This window comes from Mycteria americana, chromosome 1 (genome assembly GCF_035582795.1).
Source record: "Mycteria americana isolate JAX WOST 10 ecotype Jacksonville Zoo and Gardens chromosome 1, USCA_MyAme_1.0, whole genome shotgun sequence".
NCBI classification, from domain to species: Eukaryota; Metazoa; Chordata; class Aves; order Ciconiiformes; family Ciconiidae; genus Mycteria; species Mycteria americana.
In genome coordinates, this window is record NC_134365.1 from 81,930,363 (window position 1) to 81,955,788 (window position 25,426).

The 25,426-nt window shown below is 38.5% G+C and overlaps 1 protein-coding gene across 9 annotated transcripts; it reads right to left on the bottom strand.

Moving 5' to 3' along the window:
* Positions 1–8,250: 8,250 nt before the first annotated feature.
* On the bottom strand, positions 8,251–25,426 carry MANSC4 (MANSC domain containing 4). 9 transcript variants are annotated; one of them, XM_075508142.1, is made up of 7 exons: positions 24,846–25,426; positions 23,396–23,539; positions 20,889–20,980; positions 17,863–18,092; positions 14,651–15,055; positions 9,615–9,749; positions 8,251–8,948 (listed from the first exon to the last, which is right to left on the bottom strand). In XM_075508142.1, the coding sequence occupies exons 5-7, from the start codon at positions 14,877–14,879 to the stop codon at positions 8,257–8,259; spliced, it is 1,056 nt and encodes a 351-aa protein (XP_075364257.1). In that variant the 5' UTR covers positions 14,880–15,055; positions 17,863–18,092; positions 20,889–20,980; positions 23,396–23,539; positions 24,846–25,426; the 3' UTR covers positions 8,251–8,256. The 9 variants fall into 9 exon arrangements, with proteins under 9 accessions (XP_075364257.1, XP_075364277.1, XP_075364288.1 ...); XM_075508162.1 differs by having other exon boundaries at positions 17,863–18,007; positions 20,889–21,056; XM_075508173.1 differs by having other exon boundaries at positions 14,651–14,741; positions 20,889–21,056.

Sequence of the window (25,426 nt, forward strand, 5' to 3'; positions counted from 1 at the left end):
TTGGTAATTTGTATTTGAAAGGAATTGATTTGAAATACTGGAATCATAGGCAACTTTTATTGCCTTCTCATGGTTAACAAAAAAAACCCCTTAATATCAGCTGGAAAGGACATAAATAACTCTATTCTTGCTTTTATTGTACCTTCCTGGCTTACTAAGATTTCAGCTTGGAGAGAAAGTCTTCGTTTTCTGGAAAGGGCAGAGGGAGTTTTTATTCATCACACTTAAGGATTCTGCATACCTATAAAAGAACCTAGCATGTGGACCTGCCAGCAACTTGCTGAGAGGAAACAGCATAATAAGGACATTGAAAACTGAAGAGGAATTGATTTCTGCAGAGTGATCTGTGTGGCTCAACTCACTCACTGCTAGGATTTCTCGTTGTTTGTTTTGTGTTTACATACAGCCAAAGAGTGTATGTATTCCTATTTCCAAAACATTGTCAGTTTTGGAAGGATTCTTCTTAAGTACAGATTGTTTTCATATGGCAGGAGACTGAGTTTAATGCAGCTTTTTACTCCCCATGAGAATTTGCCAGAGCTGCAGCTAAGATTGAAAATGCTTGTCCTGTAATCCCAATTTTGCACTTACCAACTTGGTTGTTTAGTGGTCCTTCCTCTTAGATTTGTATTAATGTGAAGTTTTAGCAGAAGCTTAATATGGGGAAAGTTTTGGCTGTTAATCAAGTTGTTCCTTTATTCAGGGATAATGGGAGTAATGTTGAAAGTTCTCATTTGAAATTGTATATCTGTGTAATTCCTAATGTTTTTAAACAGCCATGAAACCAAAATTACTGAGGAAGTAACTACAGTTTGACTCAGAGAATGGTATGGATGGTGGAATTGTGCCTGGCTTTATTCCAAAGGTGGTTTGGTTCTAGTATGTACACAAGAGAAATTTGTTTCCTTAATTAGCTTTGTCAGTGCTTGCATAAGGACTGGCTTACTAGCAAGCATATGTAACTAACTTCTGTTTTGCAGTGGTATGTCTTGTACCAGACTGTCACGAGTAATGCCCTTAAATGTTTTAAGAAACCTAAAGCCCCATAAGCTTGCTTTTCTCCATAAAGTTGTCCTTACGTACTCAGGACATAGGAGCACCTGATAAAATCCTGTCTGCAACAGAGGACAATTCAATTTTCATTTGCTCTTCATAGACCTTAAGTGGGCCTAAGGAGAACTCTGTATGAAAGTTGTAGTTAAAATAACAGTTTGACTTTACTAATAATAGCGACTGGCTGAAAGAACAGCACAGCAAGGGAAGATTATTTTTTCATTTTATTACTTTAACATTTCATTATCTTCATAGCTAATTCATGGAAAACCTAAAATGTGCAGGCTTCTAGAGTGCCCTCTGAAGTGTTCAAGCCTAGCTTATACACATTCTATAAATGTTTCAAGAAATACAGGCAGGATAAAAGGTGGCTGCCTCCTGAGTACCAGGACACTCAAATGTCTCTACCAACAATAGATTATACCTACTGGCCAAAAATAATGTTGGGACTAATTCACTGTGGTCCCTAACCACATCCAACACTTACCATCAGAAATTACTTGTCAAATATACTATTTTTTCCAGTAGTATCTGGCTTGATGAGCCTATGGCTATACAACATTTGGCCAGCTGGCCTTAGAAATCTGCAAGATTGACCCCCAACCTTGGTTTTCAATGTCATCTTCACTTCCTCTCCTTGCTAAGAAACATAGGAGCAAAATTAAAAATCTTTATAATCCTGTAAGTGCCCAATCAAGCTGCTAGAATCAAAGGCAATATAAAATTCAGAGTTACACTTGTGATTTTTACTAATGGTTTATATGTTACAGTACAGAACTTGTGTAATGCAGTGGACTGGGGTCAAAGGTAGCCTGGATTACATTTTGAGCTCTTTGTCGTCTTGGATGTTTCTCTCTATTTTTCTGCTTCTCCCTCCGAACTGTTTGTGTTTGAGGGTGGCAGTATTTCTCTGTGATTATGTAGAATACCTACAACACTGGAATCTTAACTCCAGTAGGAGTCTTCCCAACCTTGATGATGTATAGTGTAGCACATGTTTTCATGAACTGAACTCCACATCTTTATTTTCCTATATAATACTCTTGCAGACCATCTTATTGGAAACCTGCACTGAAGATTAGAAACTGTGAAGAGTTAAAGAGTAATAGACTTACAGGTTATGCAACTCTACAGCACAATAATAAGTACATCCTTAGTAATGGTCACTTATTAAGGTATCATGTACATTATAATGTAAATGCATGACTCTAAGGTGTGTATCCCTCTAACATACCTGTGTGTATGTACATTCTTCTGTTACATGGAAGTGCTCATGTTACTTTTAAATACAAATGTAGATAAATAACACTTAAAGCAAGAAGCAGGCTTTGTCCCCCAGTGCATAAATTCGGAAGGAAGGAGGAACAAAAAACCACACATAATATCTAGAGGCATTGGCTGTCTCCATAGGTAATTCGTTTACTGGTATTTACTGGCCAAGAGGAACATGGAGCTAGTTCATGACAGCTCTGACCTCAGACAACCCTGTCCATCATAGATTGAAACTTGAGCAGGAAGGCTACTATATGTGCTTCTTTGCGGTCATTGTTCTAACCTCCAAGTAGCAGATGTCTCATTTCAAATCCAAACACTTGCCCCCGCAAACTGGAAAAGTAAGTTCCTTACAGCAAGGAAAAATAAGCTGTCTCCAATGGAAAAAAACTCACACGAATTAAGTTCTTGGCCATCTGGAATAGTTGTGATGCATAGTTTCGCTGGTGCTGTTGAGGAAACTAACCTTTCTTTTATCTCCCATATAAACATTCCAAAGAAAGGTTGAGATCTAGCGCTTGGTCAAACTGGAAAAGAACTTGCTTTGTCAGTATTCTGGCTAATTTTTTGCATCTAGAAACTACTGTAATCACTGGCATAAGATGTCTTTAGTAAACAGTGTGCTAACAGTTAAGTGAAATGTTCAAAGTGTCGCTAAATAGTTTCTTGAGGTTGTTTGTCTATGTTCTATCGCACTTTTGCCCTTCAAAGAAGGGCTGTCGGACACGAAGCATAATCTCTTGCTCAGATTGGACAAGAAGGCCTGTACAGAGACATAATTCAGTCTTTGGCAAGGGAAGTAGATGTTACAACTACTTGAAACTTCACCAAGCCATGAGACGTGAATGTGACTGTCTGTGTGTGAAGAGTTGGTAAACCACTACAGATAATTTCATGGTCTTCAGGGAACTAATTTATACTCCTGACTGGAGATGACACTTTTTGCCTGGTTTTCATCCATAATATTGCTACAGGCACAAGTAAGGGATAAAGGGACAGTTGCCTAAAAAGGGATGTGCTGTCTGGACAAACCATCTTTCTACCTATTTCTTGTTTTCCCTCATACTTAGAATGTATGTATTTATTTTCTTGTGACTCTCCTAGTCTGTAATAAAATAGTTCTGCTACTGTGCTTCATATAACCCTTTTCTTCCCTATTTTTTTCTCTATATGCCAACAAATCAAGAATCCTCTGCAGAACATGATCTTATATATTCTAGTCATTCCATCCTGCCCCAGAAGTGTTTGTGTATGGGACACAGAAATTTTCACTTCTGTCTCATTTGCTTCTTCTGGTGAGTATTGGGGTCCTAGTTCCATTATATGATTCTACACAACATAACATTAAGGGTGAGTATCAAAGGAGCATCAAGGTGCTGTTAAGTGCACTGTACTGTCACTAATCTGAAGATGAGGAAACCACGGACACCAAAGATGACTGTGACTTGCTGCAGATCACACAACTGATAGATCAGATAGAAACTACTTTTCTGAGAGGAAAAGGAGGTGAAAAAACACCTGTTTTAAAATAAATAGTATATTACCTATGACTTACTTCTATTAAAGCTAATGCCTTCTTGCGGAGATTTGTGTTTCTGGCATGTTGGAGTGTATCATGTCCAGTGAAAGGATTTCTTTGCTAGTCTTTTCATTTGTAGGTATACAACATCCCTGATGTAAGAATAGCAACTTCTCACTTTTTCAGTAGTTTATTTCCTTTTTAAAAAAATCTATTCCGCTAGTAGTATGCATCCCTTACGACTAGCTTTTCTCCTTTTTTCTTGATTCAAGCTGCTATGCAGGATCATTTACAGCAAAGGAAGAGTTAAACAGGCTGGAAGAAGCCTAGCACTATTGACTGCAGCACTCCAGACTGTTAGCAGATGTTTCATGGGATGTTTAGGTAGCAGCCCAGCCTGTATAGGAAGAGTCAGGATAAGAATAGATATTAAGGATTTGGGAAATGAAAATAGTGCAAGTCTTGTATAATAAAGGTATTGCAAGATGTTAGAACCTGTCTCAGTTTTCAATTAAATTGCATAATATTTCTCTGAAAACAGCAATATCTTAATTGTATGGGAAGAAGAGAGGGATGTCCCACGTTCACTTTTGCTTCTGATGTTTCCTGTCTTGAATGTTACGTATTATCATATGGGTACTGCAAGATACCAATACTGCAAGAACTATGTTGCCTTAGACGTGCAATGGTCTTGCTTATATGGCTTCAAGTTCAGCAATGTATTATAAATATATATTATGGGTTTAAGCATCATCCCCTATTTTATATGCGTGATTAAATAATGAGTTGTGTCAGAAATGCATTCTTCTCAGTATGATAAATTAATGGGTAAGGAGCACTGTGTTAAAATACTACCGCCTCAAACTGTTAAAAAATTCTGCAAATCTTATTACGTGAAGCAGGGAGAAAGAGGTGTTGTGCACTCTCTTTTCTTTAAAACCTGGAAAATGGAAAAAATAAAATATTTATTTTAAAATTAAAAAAACCTCAAAGTATGAAATAACTAAATATAACACAAACTGCATATGCCTCTGTAACTGAAGAGAATTAATATTCAGCAATGCTTGGCAAAATTCTAGGCTAAGAAAAATGAAACACGTTATCCAGCTGAAACTATGGGGGAATTTTTAGGTAAACAGAACGTAATTTTCCTACCTGAACTGGACTAAGCTGCCTGCATGCGAATTCTGTATCCTAAAAATGACATGCAATTATGTAGCAATAATAATTTTAGTATGTTCCCTGATTTTCAGGACAAATTATATTTGGGATTCAGTGCTGCAAGGTCTTGAAAATAAAGTTTGTGCAGTTTGAAATGCCCTAATTTCTCAAGTAATATCTTCTCTTTGTCTGGGAGCTATTGAGACTATAATGTAAACACAAGCAGAATTTTAATGGCTCCATTCAGCCTGAAGAAAGGCATCACAGAGTGCAGATCTAGTTCTCTTACAAACTGTTTTTCTGAGTCTAGGTTTAGGCTTTTTACTCATTCATATAAAAATGCAAAGTTCTTCAAAGTTCAGTTTGTGCTGAGCCCTTCTTTGGCAGCGAACATACGCTTCACCATTTTGATTGTTTTGACCATTTCAAACAAAGAGAGAATTTCGTAAGACATTTATGTATTACTGTATTACATCGGATGTTTATTCATGTGGTAGTGAATAGACAAGCAGAAAGGTAACTAGCTGGATTTTAGATCTGCTTTTGATGTATCTTTACACTTTAGATTTAAGTTGGTTTTAAAATGTGTTTTCCTTGGTTACATGATTTTAAAAATTATGGGGAGAAAAAATAATTTTAAAAGCACTTTCATTGCAAATTGGTGTGACAGTGCTGGCTAAAGTGTTTTGTGGGAGACTCCTATGGCAAAATGTGCTTGTCATCAGTACTGAGTGAGATGAAAAGTACCACAACTTGACTTGGAGCATGTGGTTAATCAGTTTGTTTATTTAATATATTTGATCAGATTGCCATGATGTGTGAAGCATCTGAATGTTATCTGTGGTAGAGATCAAAACATGAACTTTGCTAACTTTTCATTTTCCGATTAAGACTTTGTAGATGGAAATCAGTTATGCCTGCTTGTGTCCTTAAGGGAAAGGTGCTTCACTGAGCCATTTCCTTCAGAATTTGGTTGGTAGAGCACTGTACAAAGAGAATCCTGAAGCACTTGGTCTGCAGCTCCTAGTCTAAAAAAGATTGTACTGATGGTCTCAGTGCACGTCACCATTTCCAGTGCAAGTTGTGGCGAAAGGATATAAAGCACATCGCAGTAGTCTACAGGCTGAGAAACAGAGTTCCTCCTCTGACGTACATGTGTCTTTGTTTCCTAATGAAATGAATCAGACCTGAGACTTTCCCATTTCGGGGTCAGATCCGTGAAGTTTACCCTAAGATGATTAGCACATGAGAAATACGTTCTTTATTTACAATATGACCGCATTCATCCTTTGATACTATATAGAGTATCTTGGTTCCTTTCCCCTAGCTCCTTTCCTTTTGGTGTTAAAAACCTGGAAAAGAATGCATGTCAACTTCCTCTACCTTAGAAGAGCCCTTGGGGTCTCATCATTCTCAGCTGAAATTTTTAGTGATAGTTAAACTGTGTGCTAGATTCAGCCACATGATGAATTAGAAAAGTGCAATTGGATGATAAATGTCAGCTTGTTGAAATTTAAAGTACATCATGCAGTGTGTACATCTCTAGAGTTTGTATCACTTTACATATAAGCATAGAACTGCCCTTAAAACCAAATCGTACCTAATTCTAATTTTTCTAGCTAAAATACAGGAATTTCTTTTGTGTTATTTCAACTGATTAAATAACCCCACTCCTTTAAAATGGTCTTATCCTGTGTCAGTCTCTCTTCTATTACATATAAATTAGCATACAACGTCAATCAAATACTATAAACGAGGGGTTTTTTAAATTTCAGTTTTCTAAGCTACAGTGCTGGTCAATGTGGGTTAAAATATAATTTTAGAGAGGTCTTTTCCTCTGAAACCAACCTGCTCAACTGTAATTCGGTATCATGTGGCCTTAGAGCCTCATCACTGTAGTCTTTGAACATTGTATGAATCTTACCAGCTTTAAAATAATTTTCTGCCACGTAGACATGTGACAATGAGTTTTATTTTTTATTGTTTCCTTTTATAACATTTACACTTGTCTGGGAAATAGAAACTTCTTACAGCAAGTGAAGAAAGTGAGAAGCTCTGGGACGTCAACAAGTTTAAAAGAAGAAGAACAATCCTGGTTACTGTTGAAAATGTTTGCTTTGCTAAGCAAACTTCCTGAGTAAGGTAAGGCAAGGAAATACCTTGCTACCTTGTTGATCTAGTCACTTGATTTATGTTCAGGAGGAGCACTTTTATGAATAGGGTATACACGATGAGGAAACAAAAAAAGGATTTTTTATTATAAAGCTAACTTCCAGAGCTTTCAAAACATTTTGTCTATTCCTGTGCAACATACATTAAATGACTATTCCTATTTTAAAAAGTTAATGATGTAAAGGATAAATATGAGTAGGCAAGAAAAAGCAAGTCAAGGTGGACAACACAGATTGATGCTAATTGCAAGGCATGAACAAATGTTAGCCATGTTCTTGTTTTCCTTAGCCAGTAACAGAATGGATTTGTCAACACATTGCAGAGCAAGTAAGTTTACAGAAGCAGTTGAAGTCTGAAGGTGCTTCTGGAGGGGCTTTAAAAACATTTGAAGTGATTGTTATCAGAAGAGTGAAGCAAGAAGTGGGGGGAAAGTAAAGCATAAAGACTGAATGATCAGATGTTTGGGTATGAGTTAATGGAATTCAGTAGTTTTGGGGACTTGGGTTGTTTTTGGTGTTTTTCTTTGAAGAAGTAAAGTGCTGGCTAAATTGTTTTGTCTCAATATTAGGGATAAATGGGGGAAAAAGGTCAATCTAGAACTTAGTTGGAGAAAAATGGACAGTTTTTATAGAAACAACTAGGTCTGAGGCAATTAAAGAATGATTAGAGTTAAATGATTTTATGATACTGTAAAGCTTCAGTCAGTTTTACTGATTGCACTTACACTTAATTTTCTCAGGTTAGTCCAAAGTCAGGGGAAAGAATCTGTACAGCGCCAGTGAATCTGCTCTCTTTAAGTTAGGGAAAGTGTTTACTGTTTGTTAGGCGTTAGTCTGGGTCAGATTATGAACCAACATGTGCTCTAACCACCTCTAAGCATGCAGTGGGAGCTATAAGTGTGTAATTCTTACCCAAAGAGACAGGGGAATTGTTTCATCTGTTGAGAATTAAATTACAATCAAAAGATTCTGAAACCATCAGTGAAAAAATTATCTTTGATTCTGTACAAGAAATAAGCTGGTATGTATGATTCATTTTTAAAAAGTTGTTTGTTCCAAAACAAGGATGGTGACAGTATTTTACAAATTACCTTTGACAGTAGTATATTTTATGAATTGTCTTGACATTGTTGTTCTTCTCCTTATGGGCTTATACTGACCTCTCCTATTTCTGCAACGCCCTGTTGTGAAAGCAACAACAGTACAACAGCAAAGGAAGACGAGAGAAGAGCAAAGAACAACAGGAATCAACCAGACACCCAAAGCTGCAGCTTCCCAAGCAGGTGCCTCATTATCCGAAGTATAATTCCTACCACTGTAGCCTTTGGTTTCATTTAAGTGTTGTTTACTGCTGTTCAGACGAGGAGGAGTGGGCATGTGAGATAATACCTCAGCAGACTTGGATATCAGAGTTGAGGGTACAGTCTTTTTGTCCGAGCTGGTGATTGACCTAGTGCTTACTGAAGTTATGCTTGTCCTCTTAGCAAAATGATCATCCAGTGGAAAAGTTTCTGCCCTGGCATATGTGGTAATTTCAGTTTTTTGGACCATCAGGCTTGTACTGGAGGTGTAAGTGTTTGCTGTTAAGCTGTGGCTGGTGGTAGAAGATGGAGCTTGGAGCAGAAGAGAACTCGATGTGGCATTATGATGCTGGCATCCTTCCCACTCAGTGGCCTTTGTGCTGTTTTGCCTTTCGTATTTATTCAGTGAGGAGTGACTATTTGGCTCTTTGGATGTCAGTTTTTCAAAAATAAGAAGATCTGGATCAATCCCTATTAAATCATAAACAAGGTTAGTTTACATGATAAAAGCTCATCTGCACACCCACAAAAGGAGTACGTGGAGACAATGGCATGTCAGGGAGCCCAAATAATACCCACCAACACCTTCTGGACTGGGGGTGTCACTGCCTAGGGTTATGGGACAAGTTATGGGATGCAAGGGAAGTGGATTTTGGGATTGCACAGGACTTACTATGGGATGCTTAGTGAAGGAACCAAAGGTGAGGGAAGGGAGGGATGTAGGCTACTGGGGAGTAGGGGGGTCCCGGCCAGCTCTGAGTGTGTGTGTGCCAGTCTGCACCAGCAACTGGAGGGGGGCTCAAGACTAAGGCTGGATCTGGAGACGTGGAGCAGCGGGCAGCCTCGCCTCTCAGTCTCTCAGATCTGGTATGGTATTTTCCCCAAGCATAGTATTGATTAGGTGCTCAGAGCATGAATCTTGAAAGCAGGGTGTATCTTCAAGGTCATTTCTCAAATACTGAACAGAAGAAAGGGGGGAAGTAGGTACATTAATGAAAAAGGACAAAAAGTCTTACGCTTTTGTAGCATTGTATGTTACTTCAGAAGATCTTTTAGCACAGCAACTGACCTAGTATAATTTTTACGTTTCCTACAGTTGCTATGTTTTCAACCTTTATAAACGAAATGCTTAGTTACCTGTTGTGATGTTGTACAAAATGACATTGATTCTAGCCTTTAGTATGCAGCTTTCCAATGCTGGGCAAGACATGTGCAGGCAATTCATATTCTCATGAATAGCTCCGTGGTAGAACACTGCCAGATTGCAGGAAACTGTAATACAAAAAGAATGAAGCTGAGCTTATCGGCATAACGAACATTGCATTTTGCATGTTATTACATTATTTAACATCAGAAGATCATTATTACTGGGCAGTTCTCTCATTGTTGTGCAAACTAAAGCACCTAGTCAGTAAAGTAGAACTACTTATAACTATATTCTTATTTTAAGAAGGAGGAATAGAATAGCAATCTGAATTCTAAATGTGCCTCTGATAAAATAAAATCATATGCTTTAGCTTGTAGTCCGCCTACCAGTTGCCTTCCTTCGTGTCTCAGCTGCAGTGAGTGGACCATTTCTAAAAGTAAAGTTATCGAGGAAGACAACTTTGAGATGTTTGCTATTGTGTAATATAACTGTCTACTTGAAACTGGACTGCAACCATTCATTTCACACAGACTATTAAAAAACATCCTAAACTACAATAAGTAAGTGACATCCTGTCCCGCTGCCAGTTCCCAATCGTTTTCCTTGTTTGCCTTTGGGCTATTGTATTTCTGTGAATAGAGTAGTTTAGGTAATTCTTTATGTTTGGAGGTTCAGTTCTATCTTCTCACATCAGAAATCCGGGCAAAAGTAATAATGAAAAAATGCCTGAACAACTTGTCACTGAAATCCAATTTTCAAAAGTATATAGATGCCCGAATCCTAGTGGTTTCAGATTTAGATTGAAAATATATGCTGCATGACTTATGGTTAGAGTCACACTATATAAAAAGCAGGAAAGATTCTTCTTTCAGAGTCTTACAGAACAGCAAAATCTCAAGTCAAAATATCAAGTCAAAAGTTAATTTTAATGTATATCAATGTGCTTGGAGAAAGATCAATGTCAGGTTTTTAGTCGTACGACGTTTTGGAGGTTTCATTTATTTTATTTTACCTGCCTTGAATGTAACCTCCATACCTAAGCTAATACAGCTACCTGCAATTAAAAAAAGTATTGGCAGGGCAGGGGACATATTCAATAGCAGAAAATAGTGTAAATTATTAAAACAGCTAAGGAGAACTTCTGATACTGATTCTGACTCTCAAGCTTTGCACTTCAGAAAATTGTAGCATACTTCTGTCTCTAAATTGGACAATTTGTGTATGATATGAGCTTTTAAGATAAGATCTGTATTTGTTAATGTAACTGTCTAGAACATGTGAATTAATAGGGCTGAAGAGTAGCTTCAGGCAAACAATTCTAAAATAATTCTGTGATTTTTTTTTAAATATAGGAAAAGCATTTTAGTTACAGCATATTCATGTAACACTCTTACAAAAAAGGTTTATTTTACATAAATTGTTAGGAAACTACCTAGCTTTATAAATGTATTCTATTTACTTAGGTGTTTATTCCAAACATTCTCCTCATATTTGCAAGTAATGAAAATAATTTGTAATACTTCTGCAATGAACAACAGAAAAAAATCATTCAACTCTTCCTATTTTATGTGCAGTTAAAAAACCAGAAAATCCCTAGCCTATCTACAAATGAGAAAAGGAAGAAAATACACTAAACCCATGCTTACTGTCTTTTCTGCATTACTTGTATTTTTTCAGCCAGTAGCCTCAGTACTGCATCATAGATTAACACAGTAAACATACACCTTGAAAATAGTTTTTTCCATCATAATTAACTTATCTGCCCTAAGAAAGAAACATTATTTTCAAAAAACATGTACAATTAAGTAATAATAATTTGCAATTAAATACTAAATAATTAACTAAATAAAAATAATAAATTATTAAATAAAAAATTTGCAATGCTATTGCACTCTGTCTGTCTGAACAACACAAGTTCAGCAACTCTATGGAAGAAAAAATCATGGCAGAAGTGCTGTTACAGAATTCTCTTGTGTCTTTTAGCTACTTACATATAAAGATCAAGGTTGTCTGCCTAGCTGAAACAAAACCTAATATTTAGAAGTAAAACTGAGATCCTAAACTGTAAGGATTGCAACATAAAGCTAAATCAAAGATGATAATCACCAAATTTTCTTTCACTGATATAATTTTCATGTCCTATATCTACCTCTAGTTAGGCTTTATCAGTTTCCAGTTATTTGTCATAGGAACTCGAGCTCAGAGTAGATATTTAGGAAAGTAAGACTGGTACAAAGACACAATTATCAAAACAATAGAAGAACATAATTTGTGGGAGACAGAATTACAATCTTACAGGGATTATACAAAGCTTTGGCTCTATTATATAACAATCGGTTTACATTTTCCTTTAAAAGATTAGAAACATTTTGTAGTGTTAGAGAAGCATATTTCATAGAATCATAGCGTGGTTTGGGTTGGAAGGGACCTTTAAAGACCATCTAGTTCCACACCCCCTGCCATGGCCAGGGACACCTTCCACTGGACCAGGTTGCTCAAAGCCCCATCCAGCCTGGCCTTGAACGCTTCCAGGGATGGGGCATCCACAACTTCTCTGGGCAACCTGCTCCAGTGCCTCACCAGCCTCATAGTGAAGAATTTCTTCCTTATATCTAATCTAAATCTACCCTCTGTTCAGTTTAAAGCCATTACCCCTTGTCCTATCGCTACATTTAGCCAGTACAGAACTATTTTGATATATTTCCTGACGAATACAGGTATTTCTACAGGTGATATATAAAAAACATTGGCTTCTACGAATAAAGGAATTTAAAATCGAGTTACTTTTTAAGAAAGTAATTCTGAATATAGAATAGTTCTAGGCATCAGTAAACATTTCGCATCATTTTTACCATAAGCTAACAGTTTAAAAGTCAAAGCCCTTCAAATATTTCTGTGGAATATCTATGTAGTACTTGCTTTTCTGTGATAGCCTTTGTTCAAAGATTCTTAAACACTCTGCAAACACTAACAATGTGGTATTATTGAAGTCATTGTTTGAAAAATCACAATTTTCAGCTGTTTGTACACATTGATGATTTTTCTTCCAACAGAAAACTGTTCTTCACTTGCATCATGTGTAGCAGTATGTACTGTTGCCTTCAGACTCAGATAATGTTCTGGATTTTGTCAAAGAATGGATGTTTTGTGCTAATAGTATACTTTATGGGGTTTTTTTCAGTGTGATACATGAATACTATGCAAGTTTCTGATACAGAGACTATCTTATTTAAGAATATATAAGACACCTGAAAATACATGTATTTGTTTGAAGGGAGGAGTGAAATCTTCAAAACCTTTCCAATCTTCCAAGTTTGTGCAGAGCTCTGTTGTCATGAGAAACTCCGGGTTTTAGCACAACAATTATAAGTGTTTTTCATTGTAATGATTACTTTGCAAGCTTTATGAAAATATCATTAAATAGCAGAAAAAAGTATCTCATCTGATAAACTTGGCTTCTGTGGATATATTCTCTGGGATCTGTGATGGATTTTATTGCATAAAATCAGGTAAGAAAAGTAAGTCACAAACCTGTTTTTTTGTAAAGAAGGATAGTTCTTTGGTCAGGAAAAATACTTTAAAAGCATGCTATAAGAGGTTTTGCTATGGTTTGAGGAGATATAAGCAACATATTTTATTGCTTGTTTTTAAACTATTTCAAAATTTCTTTTTATCTTGTAAGAAAGCTTTCAGTAATTGTGCTATTACTGAGAATCCAGCAAAGAAATTTCTCTTACCAAACTTCTTATCAACATTTCTTGAAATCTTAATTAGGACATTTATTAGCAGTAGCATTTGTGGTAGTGACTACATCTGTCTCTTCAGGATTGTAAGGAAACCACAAGCTCATTTAAAGCCTATCTTTGAAATGCCATCTAATGTCTCTATTTTAGTTAGGATTGTAACAAATTTGTGCTTGACTATGTAACATTATAAAAATGAGATTCCAAGTTAGCATTACTTATCTCTGTAAGGTATCCAATCCCATGTTCTATGAGAAAAAGTTTGTTGTCCAAATAGGAAGAACATTGCTGAAATGTAGATAATTGTTCGTTCCTCAAAATATTTAAGATACTCTTCCCAGGAATGCTGCTGGCAGTTACATTAGTTACGTCACTGTCAGGTTGTCAAGGTCATGTTTTTGCTCATAATTCAAAATTTGATCAAAATTTATATTGACTGTTTTTAGTAACTGGTACCTCACTTTCATCCTCCATATCCAAAAACCTTTCAAGTCTTGTGAGTTTTGCAGTCAAATTTAGGTACCACAGACACACACTTCACGTACACTCCTAAAATATGCTCCTGTAGTGTACCAATGCAGTGTGATACAGAGAAAGTATAGTCTTGGGCTTAAGACAAGCAACGGCTTTTCTTATTTTTATTCTGAGTCTGAGTTTACAAGGCTAGGGAAAAGGGGTTGCCAGCTAAATAACTGCTATTATTTATTGCTATAACTTTATTGTTCCTATTAACGTTATACCTGGGTTGCACCAGAAACTTGGTGTAAACACAGAACAAGAGAGTGCTCTCTCCAAGAAAATGAATATTCTTGTATTTCAGAGAAGGACAAATTGTATGTTCACTCCCATTTCCCCTTCACCATGTCCTAGTCTCGTACCGTACTCCATGAAGAGTCCTGTTGGAATCAGTGTCACTAATTTTTCTCTGCAGGAGTAGATGGTGATGGACACTGAAGAGTTGTTGTTTCAATGTTAGCATTGCCCACAAGCTTTGTAACAGAGATCTAAAATTTCAAAGCAGACCCTAAGATTTTCATGTGTTTTCTAGTGTGGTCTTCTAAAAAATTCATATTATCAAGTTCCTTTCTATAGGACTGAAGAGGGGGGAACAGTTACAATGTGCCTCTGCTTTCCTGCCTCGAAGAATGCATATATCCCAATTGCTTGCATTATTTCTTCTTTAAATAAAGGAATGTTTATCCAAAAATTATCCAAAATGGTTTTCCCCATACATCATGATGCAAATTTTAATGTATGCCACAATCTTGATAATAAACACTCACCGTTCCTCAGAAGGCAGCAGGTTCTGCTGCACTGTTGGGGTGAGACTTCTGCATAAATCTTCAGCACCTGGGCTCCCCTCTTCTGCGATTCCTGCAGGTCAATCAGAAGACCTGGGAAGCGTCGGATCCAGCAGTTTTTGTAAAACGTCGTGGGTGAGCAGAGAGAGTCTGACTCCACGGCCAAACCCAAGACCAACAACACTTCTGCTATTGTCACCAGCAGAACCATCTCTTCAATGTAACGGGCTTAGTCAGCGCACTTTCTCCTCCGCGGATGCACTAGAGTTTGGACCAGCATTTTAAGAGACAATCTCTTGGGTGGTGAGGATACCGCCAATTCAGCCAGGGACGTGAGCCAGGGGATGTTTTTTCCAGACAATTCCCATGATGCTGTTTGGGCAGCTGCTGGAAGGAAGCAGCCATTTTATGAGCTACATACAATTACAATAGTTATTATTGTTGTTCTCAAACTTAATTATTTGGAGACAGTGTTTGAGAGACAACAGGCACAGGTTGCTTTTAGTCATTCAGAGAATTTGTTTGTGTGGTCCCAAGTTTATGTTTCTTGTCCTTCTAAGACCAAACTAGGCAGACAGCCTTAATGTGTGATGAATAATGGTAAGCTCAGCATGTTGTTTCACCTCAGCTCTGAAAGTATGTGGTACAGTCACTTGCGAGCACGTAGGTCTGCCACTTTATTCAGGCACGCTATTACACTACACACAGAAGAAACAGCTCAGTTAGTTTCGTAACACTTTTTGAATTATCTGGTGGCTGCAAATATAGTTTCCTTCTTTACTAACAAACTGAACTATCTAATTCTGTCTGCCAGCCAGAGGTGGAAATTTGTTCCTCTTCCCTACTCTGTTTTGGTTGCAAGAATACTACGATTTTATTTGCAACGATCTAGGAATAGATGAATATGACTGGAGGAGGCTGTGACCTACATTCATCTCTGGAGTAGGCAGGTAATCAAAGTCCTGCCCCTAATCTTCCACCAGTTTAAGAATAGTGAACAGTCTGTATGGGTTCTTCTGCTTATGTTTAAGCTTGGAAAAGGCGTGTGAGAATGCAAGAAAAAAATATAGTTGGCATATCAGGAGGCAATTTTTCAAGCACCTGCTCTGAAACCTGAAACTCCCAAGTGTTTTGTTACTTAAAAGGACCCAGTCTGATCCCCGATTCCCGCTTCTGTATGCCTTTCGCACAGAAAGGCTTTAAAATATTAGAATACATGAGTTCATTTAAACTCAATGGACTATACAGTGAGGTTGAGAGAATTAGGTAGAAATACAGTTGTCTGCAGTAAAAATTGTGTGTTGAATATATAAAAATATTCTAGATGGCATTTTTTCCCCTCAAGATTAGAATCAAGCAATTTCCCCAGTCCTACATGAAGTATAGAGCAGTGACATGGTGCGGGGGGGAAGTCTCGAACTCATCTTAATTCTTTAGTCATTATAGCTGGTGTTTGTTTCGCAAGACAAGGCCCCCAGTTTGGAAATGAGCCGACATGTATACAATTTTGTTCCTTACAGAGGTCCTTAGACAGTGATAGAGCTCAGAGCAGGTTAACTCCTGTTGATCCAATAGCAAGACCAAGGCATTTATTTATTCAGTGGAACTACTGGCTATAATTAGGAGGATTCCAAATAAATGTCTGTTTTTATGCAGACTGCATGTCTGTTGTGGGGAATACGTGAATTAAATTGTAAGAAAGAGCCTAAATAGGTAATTCTTTAAGCCTCTGTCCTGAAAACCAGCTCTTGATACTTGTGTCGTTTTATTTAGTTTTGGTAGTTTGATGTGCTTTATTTTCATTTTCATCTCTGTGAAAATCACTACTTAAAACCTTAAATATGTTTCAATAGACCTGTTAGTTTGCATTTAGCGGACTGCACAGGGATGTTTTTAGGCATTTATCTACCATTGCCACAAGCACTATTGACAGCGTATTTTTCTACAGTTTTTGTTTCAGCCTTGCAAATATTCCAAGGCATCACCTGATATGGGACACACTCAGAATTTTGAAAGATATGCCTGTATTTTGGCATTACCTCCAGTATTTAGTATGAATTTTGCATCTATTTTGTTCTGTAAGACTTCATACAAAAATGTCGATTCCTGATTGCATTCCTCACTCCTACTCTTCCTATATCTCCAAGAAGAGAAATCTAGAAGATTCTGAATAACTTGGGGAAGCCTGGAACAAGAAGATTAAACTGATACAAACCAAGGATTTATACTGGATAAAGCTGAATATGTCTTTAGTCCATTGAAATAAATAGGATTATTTGCATGAACAAAAAATTAGATATAATAGGTAGCTTTAATGGTATATGTATTTGTAGTTACATAAAGATTACACTGTCTCAGCTCCTCTGTTTTTATACATTTGATGCCTTGCAAAGTGTATGTGTAAATAACAAATATGTTTACTTCTCCCTTGCCAGGAAAATAAAAATAAACAAAGGACTAGCCCTGTGACCTACTTCAGTTAGATGGACCTGAAATACCATACGATTTTTTCAATTTCAGTGGGGCTCTGTCCAGACATTAAGGTAAAGTGCGAGACTGGATGTGAACACACCTGATCATCTATGCATCTTTCAGACCATTCAATAAGTCTTCCTCTGTTTTGAATAAAGTAACAAATTCTTAAGTACCTGTTCCATTGAGGCAGTCACCAAACACAGTATAAGTGTGAGTACTCACTGTGCATAATGTTTAATTATGTATTTGCAAAAATTGGGCTTGGGTAACCAGTCACGTTTTGTACAGATCTGTATGTTTTCAATGTATATTTTAAATCTCTTTTTTGTTTGCCACTGTTTGTCAATAGACATGTTGCTAGTTTTTCTCAGCACCTTCATGTTTTTATTCTGTTCTTCTGCTGTGTGCTTCAACCAAGCAGCCTTTTCCCCTTTTCATTACTTGTCATTCTTTCTCCCTCCTCTGTTTCTGAATAAATTATAAGCTGCAGGGAAACTTTTTATTTAAGGAAATATAAAGAGATTTAAATAAATAAATAAATGGCTGCTTTAGGCAATTTCCTTTAAAAACTGAAAAGTTCTCTCTCTTAAATTTCAGTCTCTTCTGCCAGCTTCCCCGTAATTTCACTTTGACTTTTCTACGGGAAATGCATATATATAATTTAATGCTGAAGTTTTAAATCGCAAACATTTTGCAAGAAGGAAATACCCGAGTCTTACCTGCAAACCAATGGCTGACTGTTCCATGTGCTCTGCAAGGAGGGATCAAGAGCCTTTTACTGTTAGTAAGGAGTCTCTGGCCAGTATCAGACCAGCACTTCATGCTACTCAGTAATTCTTTTCATCGGTCTTCTCAAATTTCTTCCTGGAAAACAAAAAGGCCGGTGCCTGTTTTCTGTGAGAACGTGGATGTCTTTGCAGACCTTTCAGTAAAAGAGATATAAATGTACCTGACACAAAGGAAGAGAATGATCTTTTTAATGATTCTTGTTATAAACAGTACCTGAAGTTTTCTACCTGGGCTGGCAGTGATAATGGCACAATCCAAGAGCTTCCTAGCACAAAGGATTCATCACCAGGCATTAACTCTTTTTTTGCCAAATACAAACAAAAGTAGACACCTTTTCCATATAAAGTAACAGATATTATTGATATTTGGAACTATATTTAGCTTATATGGAACATATGGTTCTAGTACTCAGAATATGTAAAGACCAGAAAGATCGATATAGTACAGGAAAGCATTCCTGAAAAGGACTAAAAATGCCAAGGCTTTGATTCTGTAGTCAGATCAGCCTGTCTAAAACTACACTGCACGTTGGCTTTGTTCATGGGTCATCTGTTGCCCACACTTCGTTGTCTCGTGCTTCTCTGCCGAGTATCTTGAAGTGCCCTGTCAGCCCTGGGAGGGGAGGACAGTCAATGTCCTGGGCCAAGCTGAAGTTTAGGCATTTATGCTGTTTGAACAGCTATGGGAGACCGTGGTGTTAGTTGCTATGTCCCAGCCAAGGCTAGTGCCTGTCTTTTGATAGTTTCTCCTTTCTTCTGCTCTGTCAGTGGCGGTTAAGCCAGAATGATCAGAGAGGGACACATCCCTCATGCAAATGCAGACTAGACAAGAGGGGACAGTTGGGCCTGCTGTCTGCATCTTCCCTTTCCCAAGCAGATTATAGGAGAGAAGGGAGAGAGACTCCCTGAGGCCCAGATGTGGCAAAGCAATGATGTTCCTTGATGCTGCCATGATGATGCAGAAGTACGCAGCAAATGATCGCTGCTAGCACAGACCCAGCCTGTCTCAGGCGTGGGAAGAGACCCGTGCTAACTGTGTAAATCACTTCTCTGCTACGCTTAAAGTCAAACATGTTAGCTTAAATCATCTGTGTTTTAGATTGTCTCTGACAGAGCAGTTGAAAGATGACAATTACCAGCTGAGAAGAAGCCTGCAGTTTCCCATGTGAGTTATGAGCCTGCCTATGTACTCATTTGAACACCAGTAAGCTTATTTAATCAAATGTGCAGCATAATCCCATGCAACGTCAGCCCTAATAATCTCTGCTGAAGTCAGTGGAGCTCTGTGCCTGTGTTGCGCTCCATGTGAATGAATTGAATTGCAGGCCTGTGTTGAAATCGTCTTTATCTCGTTTTTCTTAGATACGTACATGCGTTTTCCCTTTATTACGGCAGTGTTAAGGTCAAAATTTTACCTAAGCTAAGTATTTTGATAATGCCAGAATATGTCACTGTAACTCTATTATAGTATAAAAGTTATAAAATGCTAATGTAATGAATCATGAAATAATGAAATGTAAGTACTTTGAAAAAATATCAAAGCAAATCTTTTTGACATTACTGAAATACTGTGCTCACTTTCTCCTTTAAAATTTCCTTGAAATCAAAACATTCTTGCAAAATGTCTTAAGTCCAACAAAACAGCATTTTTTGAAAGAACTGTTTTGTCAAAAACAACTATTAGTGGTCAGATTTTGGTTTGGAGCAATATATCAAGTTTTTAATGAATCTGACCTTCTCCAAGGTTTGGGACAGTTGGGTCCAAGATTCTGGTTTCAGACCCATCCCAGCAATATGGTAAAAAGAGGTGAAATATTACAGTTTCTGTTCCTGGGACTTTGTGCAAACCATTTTTTAAACCCTTGTTTCACAGGGGCTGCCAGGCCCTGAGATTCTCTCGGAGCTTGGCTTCAAACTAATTCTGGTAAAACCTCTGCACGAAGGCTGGAATCTGTGTGTTCAAACAAAGAGCAACAGAAGTCTTAGCCAGATTAGATTTATACAAATATAAATCTACTGGCATACATATAAACTGGAGCCAAGGTTTATGACAAAAGGCACAATGTTTAGCAAACACTCTAATGAATGAATGCTGATTTATGACAGAACTTGAAACTAGGCAAAGGGGATGGAGTTTCAATATTGTGATGAATTTTATACAGCTGGATACTTAGTTAAAGTCTTTCATGTGGATTACCATTCATCTTACCTAGTTATTATGTACTAAAATTCAGCTCTGCCTGTCTGCACCAGGATTTAAAAATATATGCTGTTTTAAAAGCACCCAGTTTACTCTCATCTAGACAGAGCTACACAAGAAGATTCTGGCTGGGGATGCACGATGCACTTCTGCAGAACAAACGCCCCTCACAGGAGATTCAGCAGCAGGCAGAGCCCTCCAGCAGCCTGCCCCTGCTCAGGTTTTTCCAAGGAACACTTACTTCACCTGAGAGAGTTTCAAGGAAATTCCTTACTGGGTCTTTGGCGTAAAAAACGGAACAGATTGAACGCCACTGTAACGATTTACACGGTCATGCCTCCGCTCTGCTGTCTGGTGACTGAACTTCCTCGTGATCCACGGAGAATGCCCGCTAGCATACAGACTACTGGAACAGCCTTTTTGCTGCCCAGAGAGAGCTCAGTAGCACACACTTTAGTATTAATCACTCATTAAATTTGACTAAAGCAGGGGTAAGTTAAGTACTTGATAATAAATAATCAGTATCCAAAAAAATACCACTCCAAGTATTTTTTCAGTAGTGTTACAACATACATGTGTTGCAAGGAATAAATATTAAATAGTATGTCAAAAGCAGAAAAATTAAACAGAAAATAATAGGGAACAAAGTCTAAACAAGTGCTATTAGAAATGGGAGTGCTTTTTTTTGGAATAGCATCGCTAATGGCATTGGGTAAGAAGTGCTTTGTTTGGCCGCTAATCTGAAAAAAGAAATTACCTTTATTTAGCAGCTCATCCTTCACAAATGATAGGCATTTCAGTTGAAATAAAATTATGCTCCAGTCAGTTCCTCTCAGAAATGCCAAGATCCTTTAGAACACTGATATTTTTAATGCTGAAATACTGCAGGATATTTCCTATGTTCCACAGATGCTTACTTTGTATCCTGTGACAAGGAAAATACTAAACAATGGCAGCAGTTGGTGAATCATTTCCAAAAGACTAATTCCTCTCTTGAGTAATTCCACTATTACTCAATATACAGTTCCCTGGCAGTACAGTACAATTCCCTGGCGTCTCAGAGGGAAGAATGTGGCACTTTATATTTTATCTTAGATAGCATGTATACTTTAAATATCCCCTGAATCGGATCCAGTTCACATTTTAGACTAATAAGGCTGAAAGGAACTCAATTTTTCCTTTGTTTCTTGCCCTCTATGTGGTCCTTTCCTTAGAGCAATCAGGTTGGTGTTCCTTTCTGGTTCTCATGTATTATCCAGTGTCTCTGTGTTGAATCAAGAGAAGGTTTGCCTAAAACAAACACAAAACCACTGCAGTCTTCCTTTAGGCACTGTACTGGTGCTTAAGGGTTTGGTTCTCTTCTGCTGCAGATTTTTTGTGTGATTTTGGGTTAGACCCACAAAGGAATTCAGGCTATATTTCATGTATATGTAAACCAGGTTTCCTGCCAAGAAAAGCATTTGTCATTCTGATTCCCAGTCACTGGTACTTCTGTTACCCCCCTTTGCTGTGTCTTGTGACCTTACCAGACTGGAGACCCATCCAGCTTACCACACAAAGCCATTGAGTCGTTCACAGAGGAAAAACAAGTGGCCACGATTTTCTAAGGAAATATAAGCAGTGTTAAATACTTGAAGTGAATCTAAAGTGTAAGCAGGCTTCAGCCGTAGCGCACAGAGCAGGCTTGCACCAGCCCCATACACATGCCTTGCCCGTCATGAAGCAAGAGCTGAGCTCCATGCAAAACAGCAAGAGTGCTGCTTCGGTCAAGTTATCTCTGGCTTTGCTTCTCCTGTCTTTGTAGCAGTAGCTCCTCCTGACTCTCTCTGTTTCCTTGCTTTTGCTAAGCTAGAGTAGTCAGAGGGCTATAGAAATGTATGCCCAGGCAGAGAAAGGGTCAGAAGCTTAGGTTTTCCGTATCATGGTTGAATGGTCTATTACAATGTAGCTGCTGTATAAAAGAGCTTCTTCCATTTCCAAGTCTTTCTAAAAGAAAAGAGTGATCTCTCTTCAGCCTTGGAAATAATTCAGGCATTAACTACAAAAAAATAGTTCAGGCACCAAGCACAGGAAAAAGTGTCTAGACTGTGAATCCCAAGCAGAAATGGCCATCTCGACTCTAGAGAGCCCTTATTGACACTCTCTGGTGCCTTCCTGCTCCATTTGTTGGCACTTAAGAATCCTTTTCCTTGAGATAAATTTGTCTCTCAGACACTGTAGAGAGAGACCTGCAGTATCTGAAACAGGCTTGAAGATTTTGCTCCAGAAGCCAAAGTCTAAAAGCTAGGTATTGAAAAGCTGAGCATAGTTACCCTTGTCTTCCTCTCTGTGTAAATGTCTTGTTCTTCAGAGTATGTTCTTTTATCACGCACTCATTTAACATCTACCACGACGCAAACTTGTTTTCATGTTGTTTCATGCTTCAGCATGTTCTTAAAGAGCGATAGATGGTCTTTCATCCTTGTTTCAAAGATCATGCAAGTCTTTTATGGCTCTTAACTACAGACTTTAACTTTGTAGCTCTAGCACTAGAGTTCCATTTTTAACTCTGGAGAATACACTTCTTACTCTCTTAAGATCAACCAGGATGATTGCTGGTGAAACAGCAAGACCTTTTCTTTGATTCCAGTATAATAATACGTCTTATTGATCTTACCATAAAACAGTATAGCTGTAGACCGGGAGACAGATGAAATTATCTGTACAAATATGGAATAAAAAGGTAGTGCTCGCCTTGGTGCATTTGCAGTGTAAGTACTATCTAAGCACACCATAGAGACTGACTGACTAGCGTAGTAAAAAAACAAGGGAACTGCCCTGTCAGCATGCTCTGACTTAACACAATTGCTCAGTCCTAAGCCTGGATAACGCACAGATAGCTGACAATCAGCCTAGTAAAAATAATTCGTTAAGGAAACAGATTTAGGCTTTTTACAAAAGTGGCCATTCAACAAAGAGTACTGCTGACCCCTTGTGTGTATGACAGCTCCTGATGAAAGCTATAGAAGTCAGTGCTCTCGCAAGTTTGCTGGCAGGAAGAAAATACTTATTGGTACGTGACAGAACTGCTCCAGTTTATTAAAAACCTCATGGACTGTGGGGAAGATGGACTCGAAATCCTTGGCAGAGCGGCAGGTGCAGGCACATAGGCAACAGAAGAAATATTCCATCTATCCAGGCTGCGGTGTCAACACTTTGAGGGAACAGAACTTATCATAACTGACTACATGGAAAAAATCACTCACCAGTTAGGAGCTAACTTACCAATACATCAAAATATGAGACTCCAAAACAGATGTCTAAAGATGGCAATCATACTGTATTCCAACAGGGGAGCTTAATGGCCATGACAAACACGAGCTCTCTGTTTACCTCTGAAGTATGAACGATTACAATTGCTTGAAATGTCTGCCTATGGGAATTAAAGTACAAGAAGGAAATACGGGTCGGACTCCTGCTGAAGTGGTAAGACACTTGTTGTGTGTGATGATCTTTTCAAGGCTGAACCTGAGGCAGAGAAAAAACCAGCCAGTGCTCAGACTCAAGCTTCAGCTAGGTGTAAGAAGGTTGAAAAGCCAAATGATGCAGTGCTCCATCACGAACAGAAGACAGGAGAGTGGAATTTGAAAATTGATTAAATATTGAGGGAGAATGAAAAAGGAATGCAAAACAAGCAAACAGTGAAACTCATTAGTAGGAAAGAGAAAACAAGAGGTGATATTGACCTAGCTAGGGCCTGAGGCTGCTGAAGAGCTCTTTGAAACTGGTTGGAATCCTATGTAAAAGGATTTCAGAACATGAAATGGGCCCTTCAAAAACAAGAGGATGAAAATGTTTTGAAGTGAGGTGGAAAAAAAAATGCACAGAAATCTACTCCACCTCAACAAATGCTTTTATAAAAATCAGCAGAAAAGAACACCTGTAACTCTGAGATTGACTTTCATGTCATCTGTATGGGCTGGAGTTAAGAAACCAAAGACCAACAAAGCAGTGAGAGAGGATCATTTCACAATAGAGGAAAGGCTAAAAAGCAAACAACCCTGTCTTCCTTAAAAAAAAAAAAAGGAAAGAAAAAAAAAGGAATAAAAGAAATAGCCTAATGACACTCTGAAGAGTTTTAATAGTTAGGGTAAATGATCTGTTCTGAGTAGTGGAAATAGACTTGTCTGAAAACTAAGCAATCTGCAATAACTGGAGATGAGTCTCATTACTGCTAAAGAGCAAGATTTTCTATGGTCTGCAATACATGGGTGAATATGTTTATAAAGAAAAAAACCTATGAAATATATTTTTAAAGTCTTTATATTGAGCATCATCATATAAGAATACACAGGATGGCAGACTTCCTCATCTGTTTCAGCAGTTTAAAAAAAAAAAAAAGACTGTCATGTTTCAGGAGTTTAAGAAGGCAAACAGCAAACCAGTCACTTTATCCATGTCCAAGATGCTCAGTTATTAATTTGCTCTTTCCTTGTTCATGTCAAACAAACTCAGGGCCCTGGGATGTAGATCACTCTCATGAATAACATAGATGTCCTATTCCCCGAACGTAGTTTATGAATAACATAGATGTCCTATTCCAGGAACGTAGTTTAAACAGAAAAGACAGGGTAGCAGGACACGTTACAGAGTTACAGGCCAAACCAGGAGCTGAGACACTGAGGGACTTGTGCAGGAGGAATCAGGAAGGTCATAGCAGAATGACGTATGGTACCTGCCGTTCCTAAATCCTACCGCTGCACGAGACGTGCAGGATGGTCCTTTTGTGGTCTCTGTTAGCGGACGCCGCAGCGTCACGACGCCGTGGCAATGACGCTGACTGCGGCGCTCCCGCATCCTCTCTGGCCGCGCACGAACACACGTACGCGTTCCGTGTATTTCCCGGCGTGTGTGGTTCGAGAATATTCCCCCTCTCCAGGGATGCAGGAGTACATTTACGGCAAGAGGTCAGAGCTGCCGGCCGGGGCCGCCATCCCGGCCCAGTTCTGGCAGCGCCGGGGGAAGCGCTGCACGTTTTGCCGGTTCCTGCACCCCGCAGCCGAGGGCTCGGCCTCTCTGATCGGCTCCCTGACACCCACGAGAGCTTGAAAATGCCCCCCTCCCCAGCACAGGGCCCGGGCGGGGTGGGTGGGCGCCCTGCAGCGCCGTTTGGCAGCCGGGCAGCGCGGAGAGGCCCGGCCCGCGCCTGAGCGCTCAACATTGCCTTTTTAGGGCTTTTTTTTCTTTCCTCCCTGTGGTTTTTTTTTCCCTTCCCCGTCTTCTCTCCTTGCAGGGACGGAGCGGCGGCGGCGGGGG

Bases quoted from the DNA above. Each gene is read 5' to 3' on its own strand.
- MANSC4 (XM_075508157.1), bottom strand. From the start codon at position 14,879: ATGGTTCTGCTGGTGACAATAGCAGAAGTGTTGTTGGTCTTGGGTTTG. The intron at 9,750-14,650 runs GTGAGTGTTTAT...TTTGTATTACAG, and splicing joins CTGCTGCCTTCTGAGGAACG to TTTCCTGCAATCTGGCAGTG. The intron at 8,949-9,614 runs GTAACTAAGCAT...ATGATTTAATAG, and splicing joins TTTGTACAACATCACAACAG to GGATTGATCCAGATCTTCTT.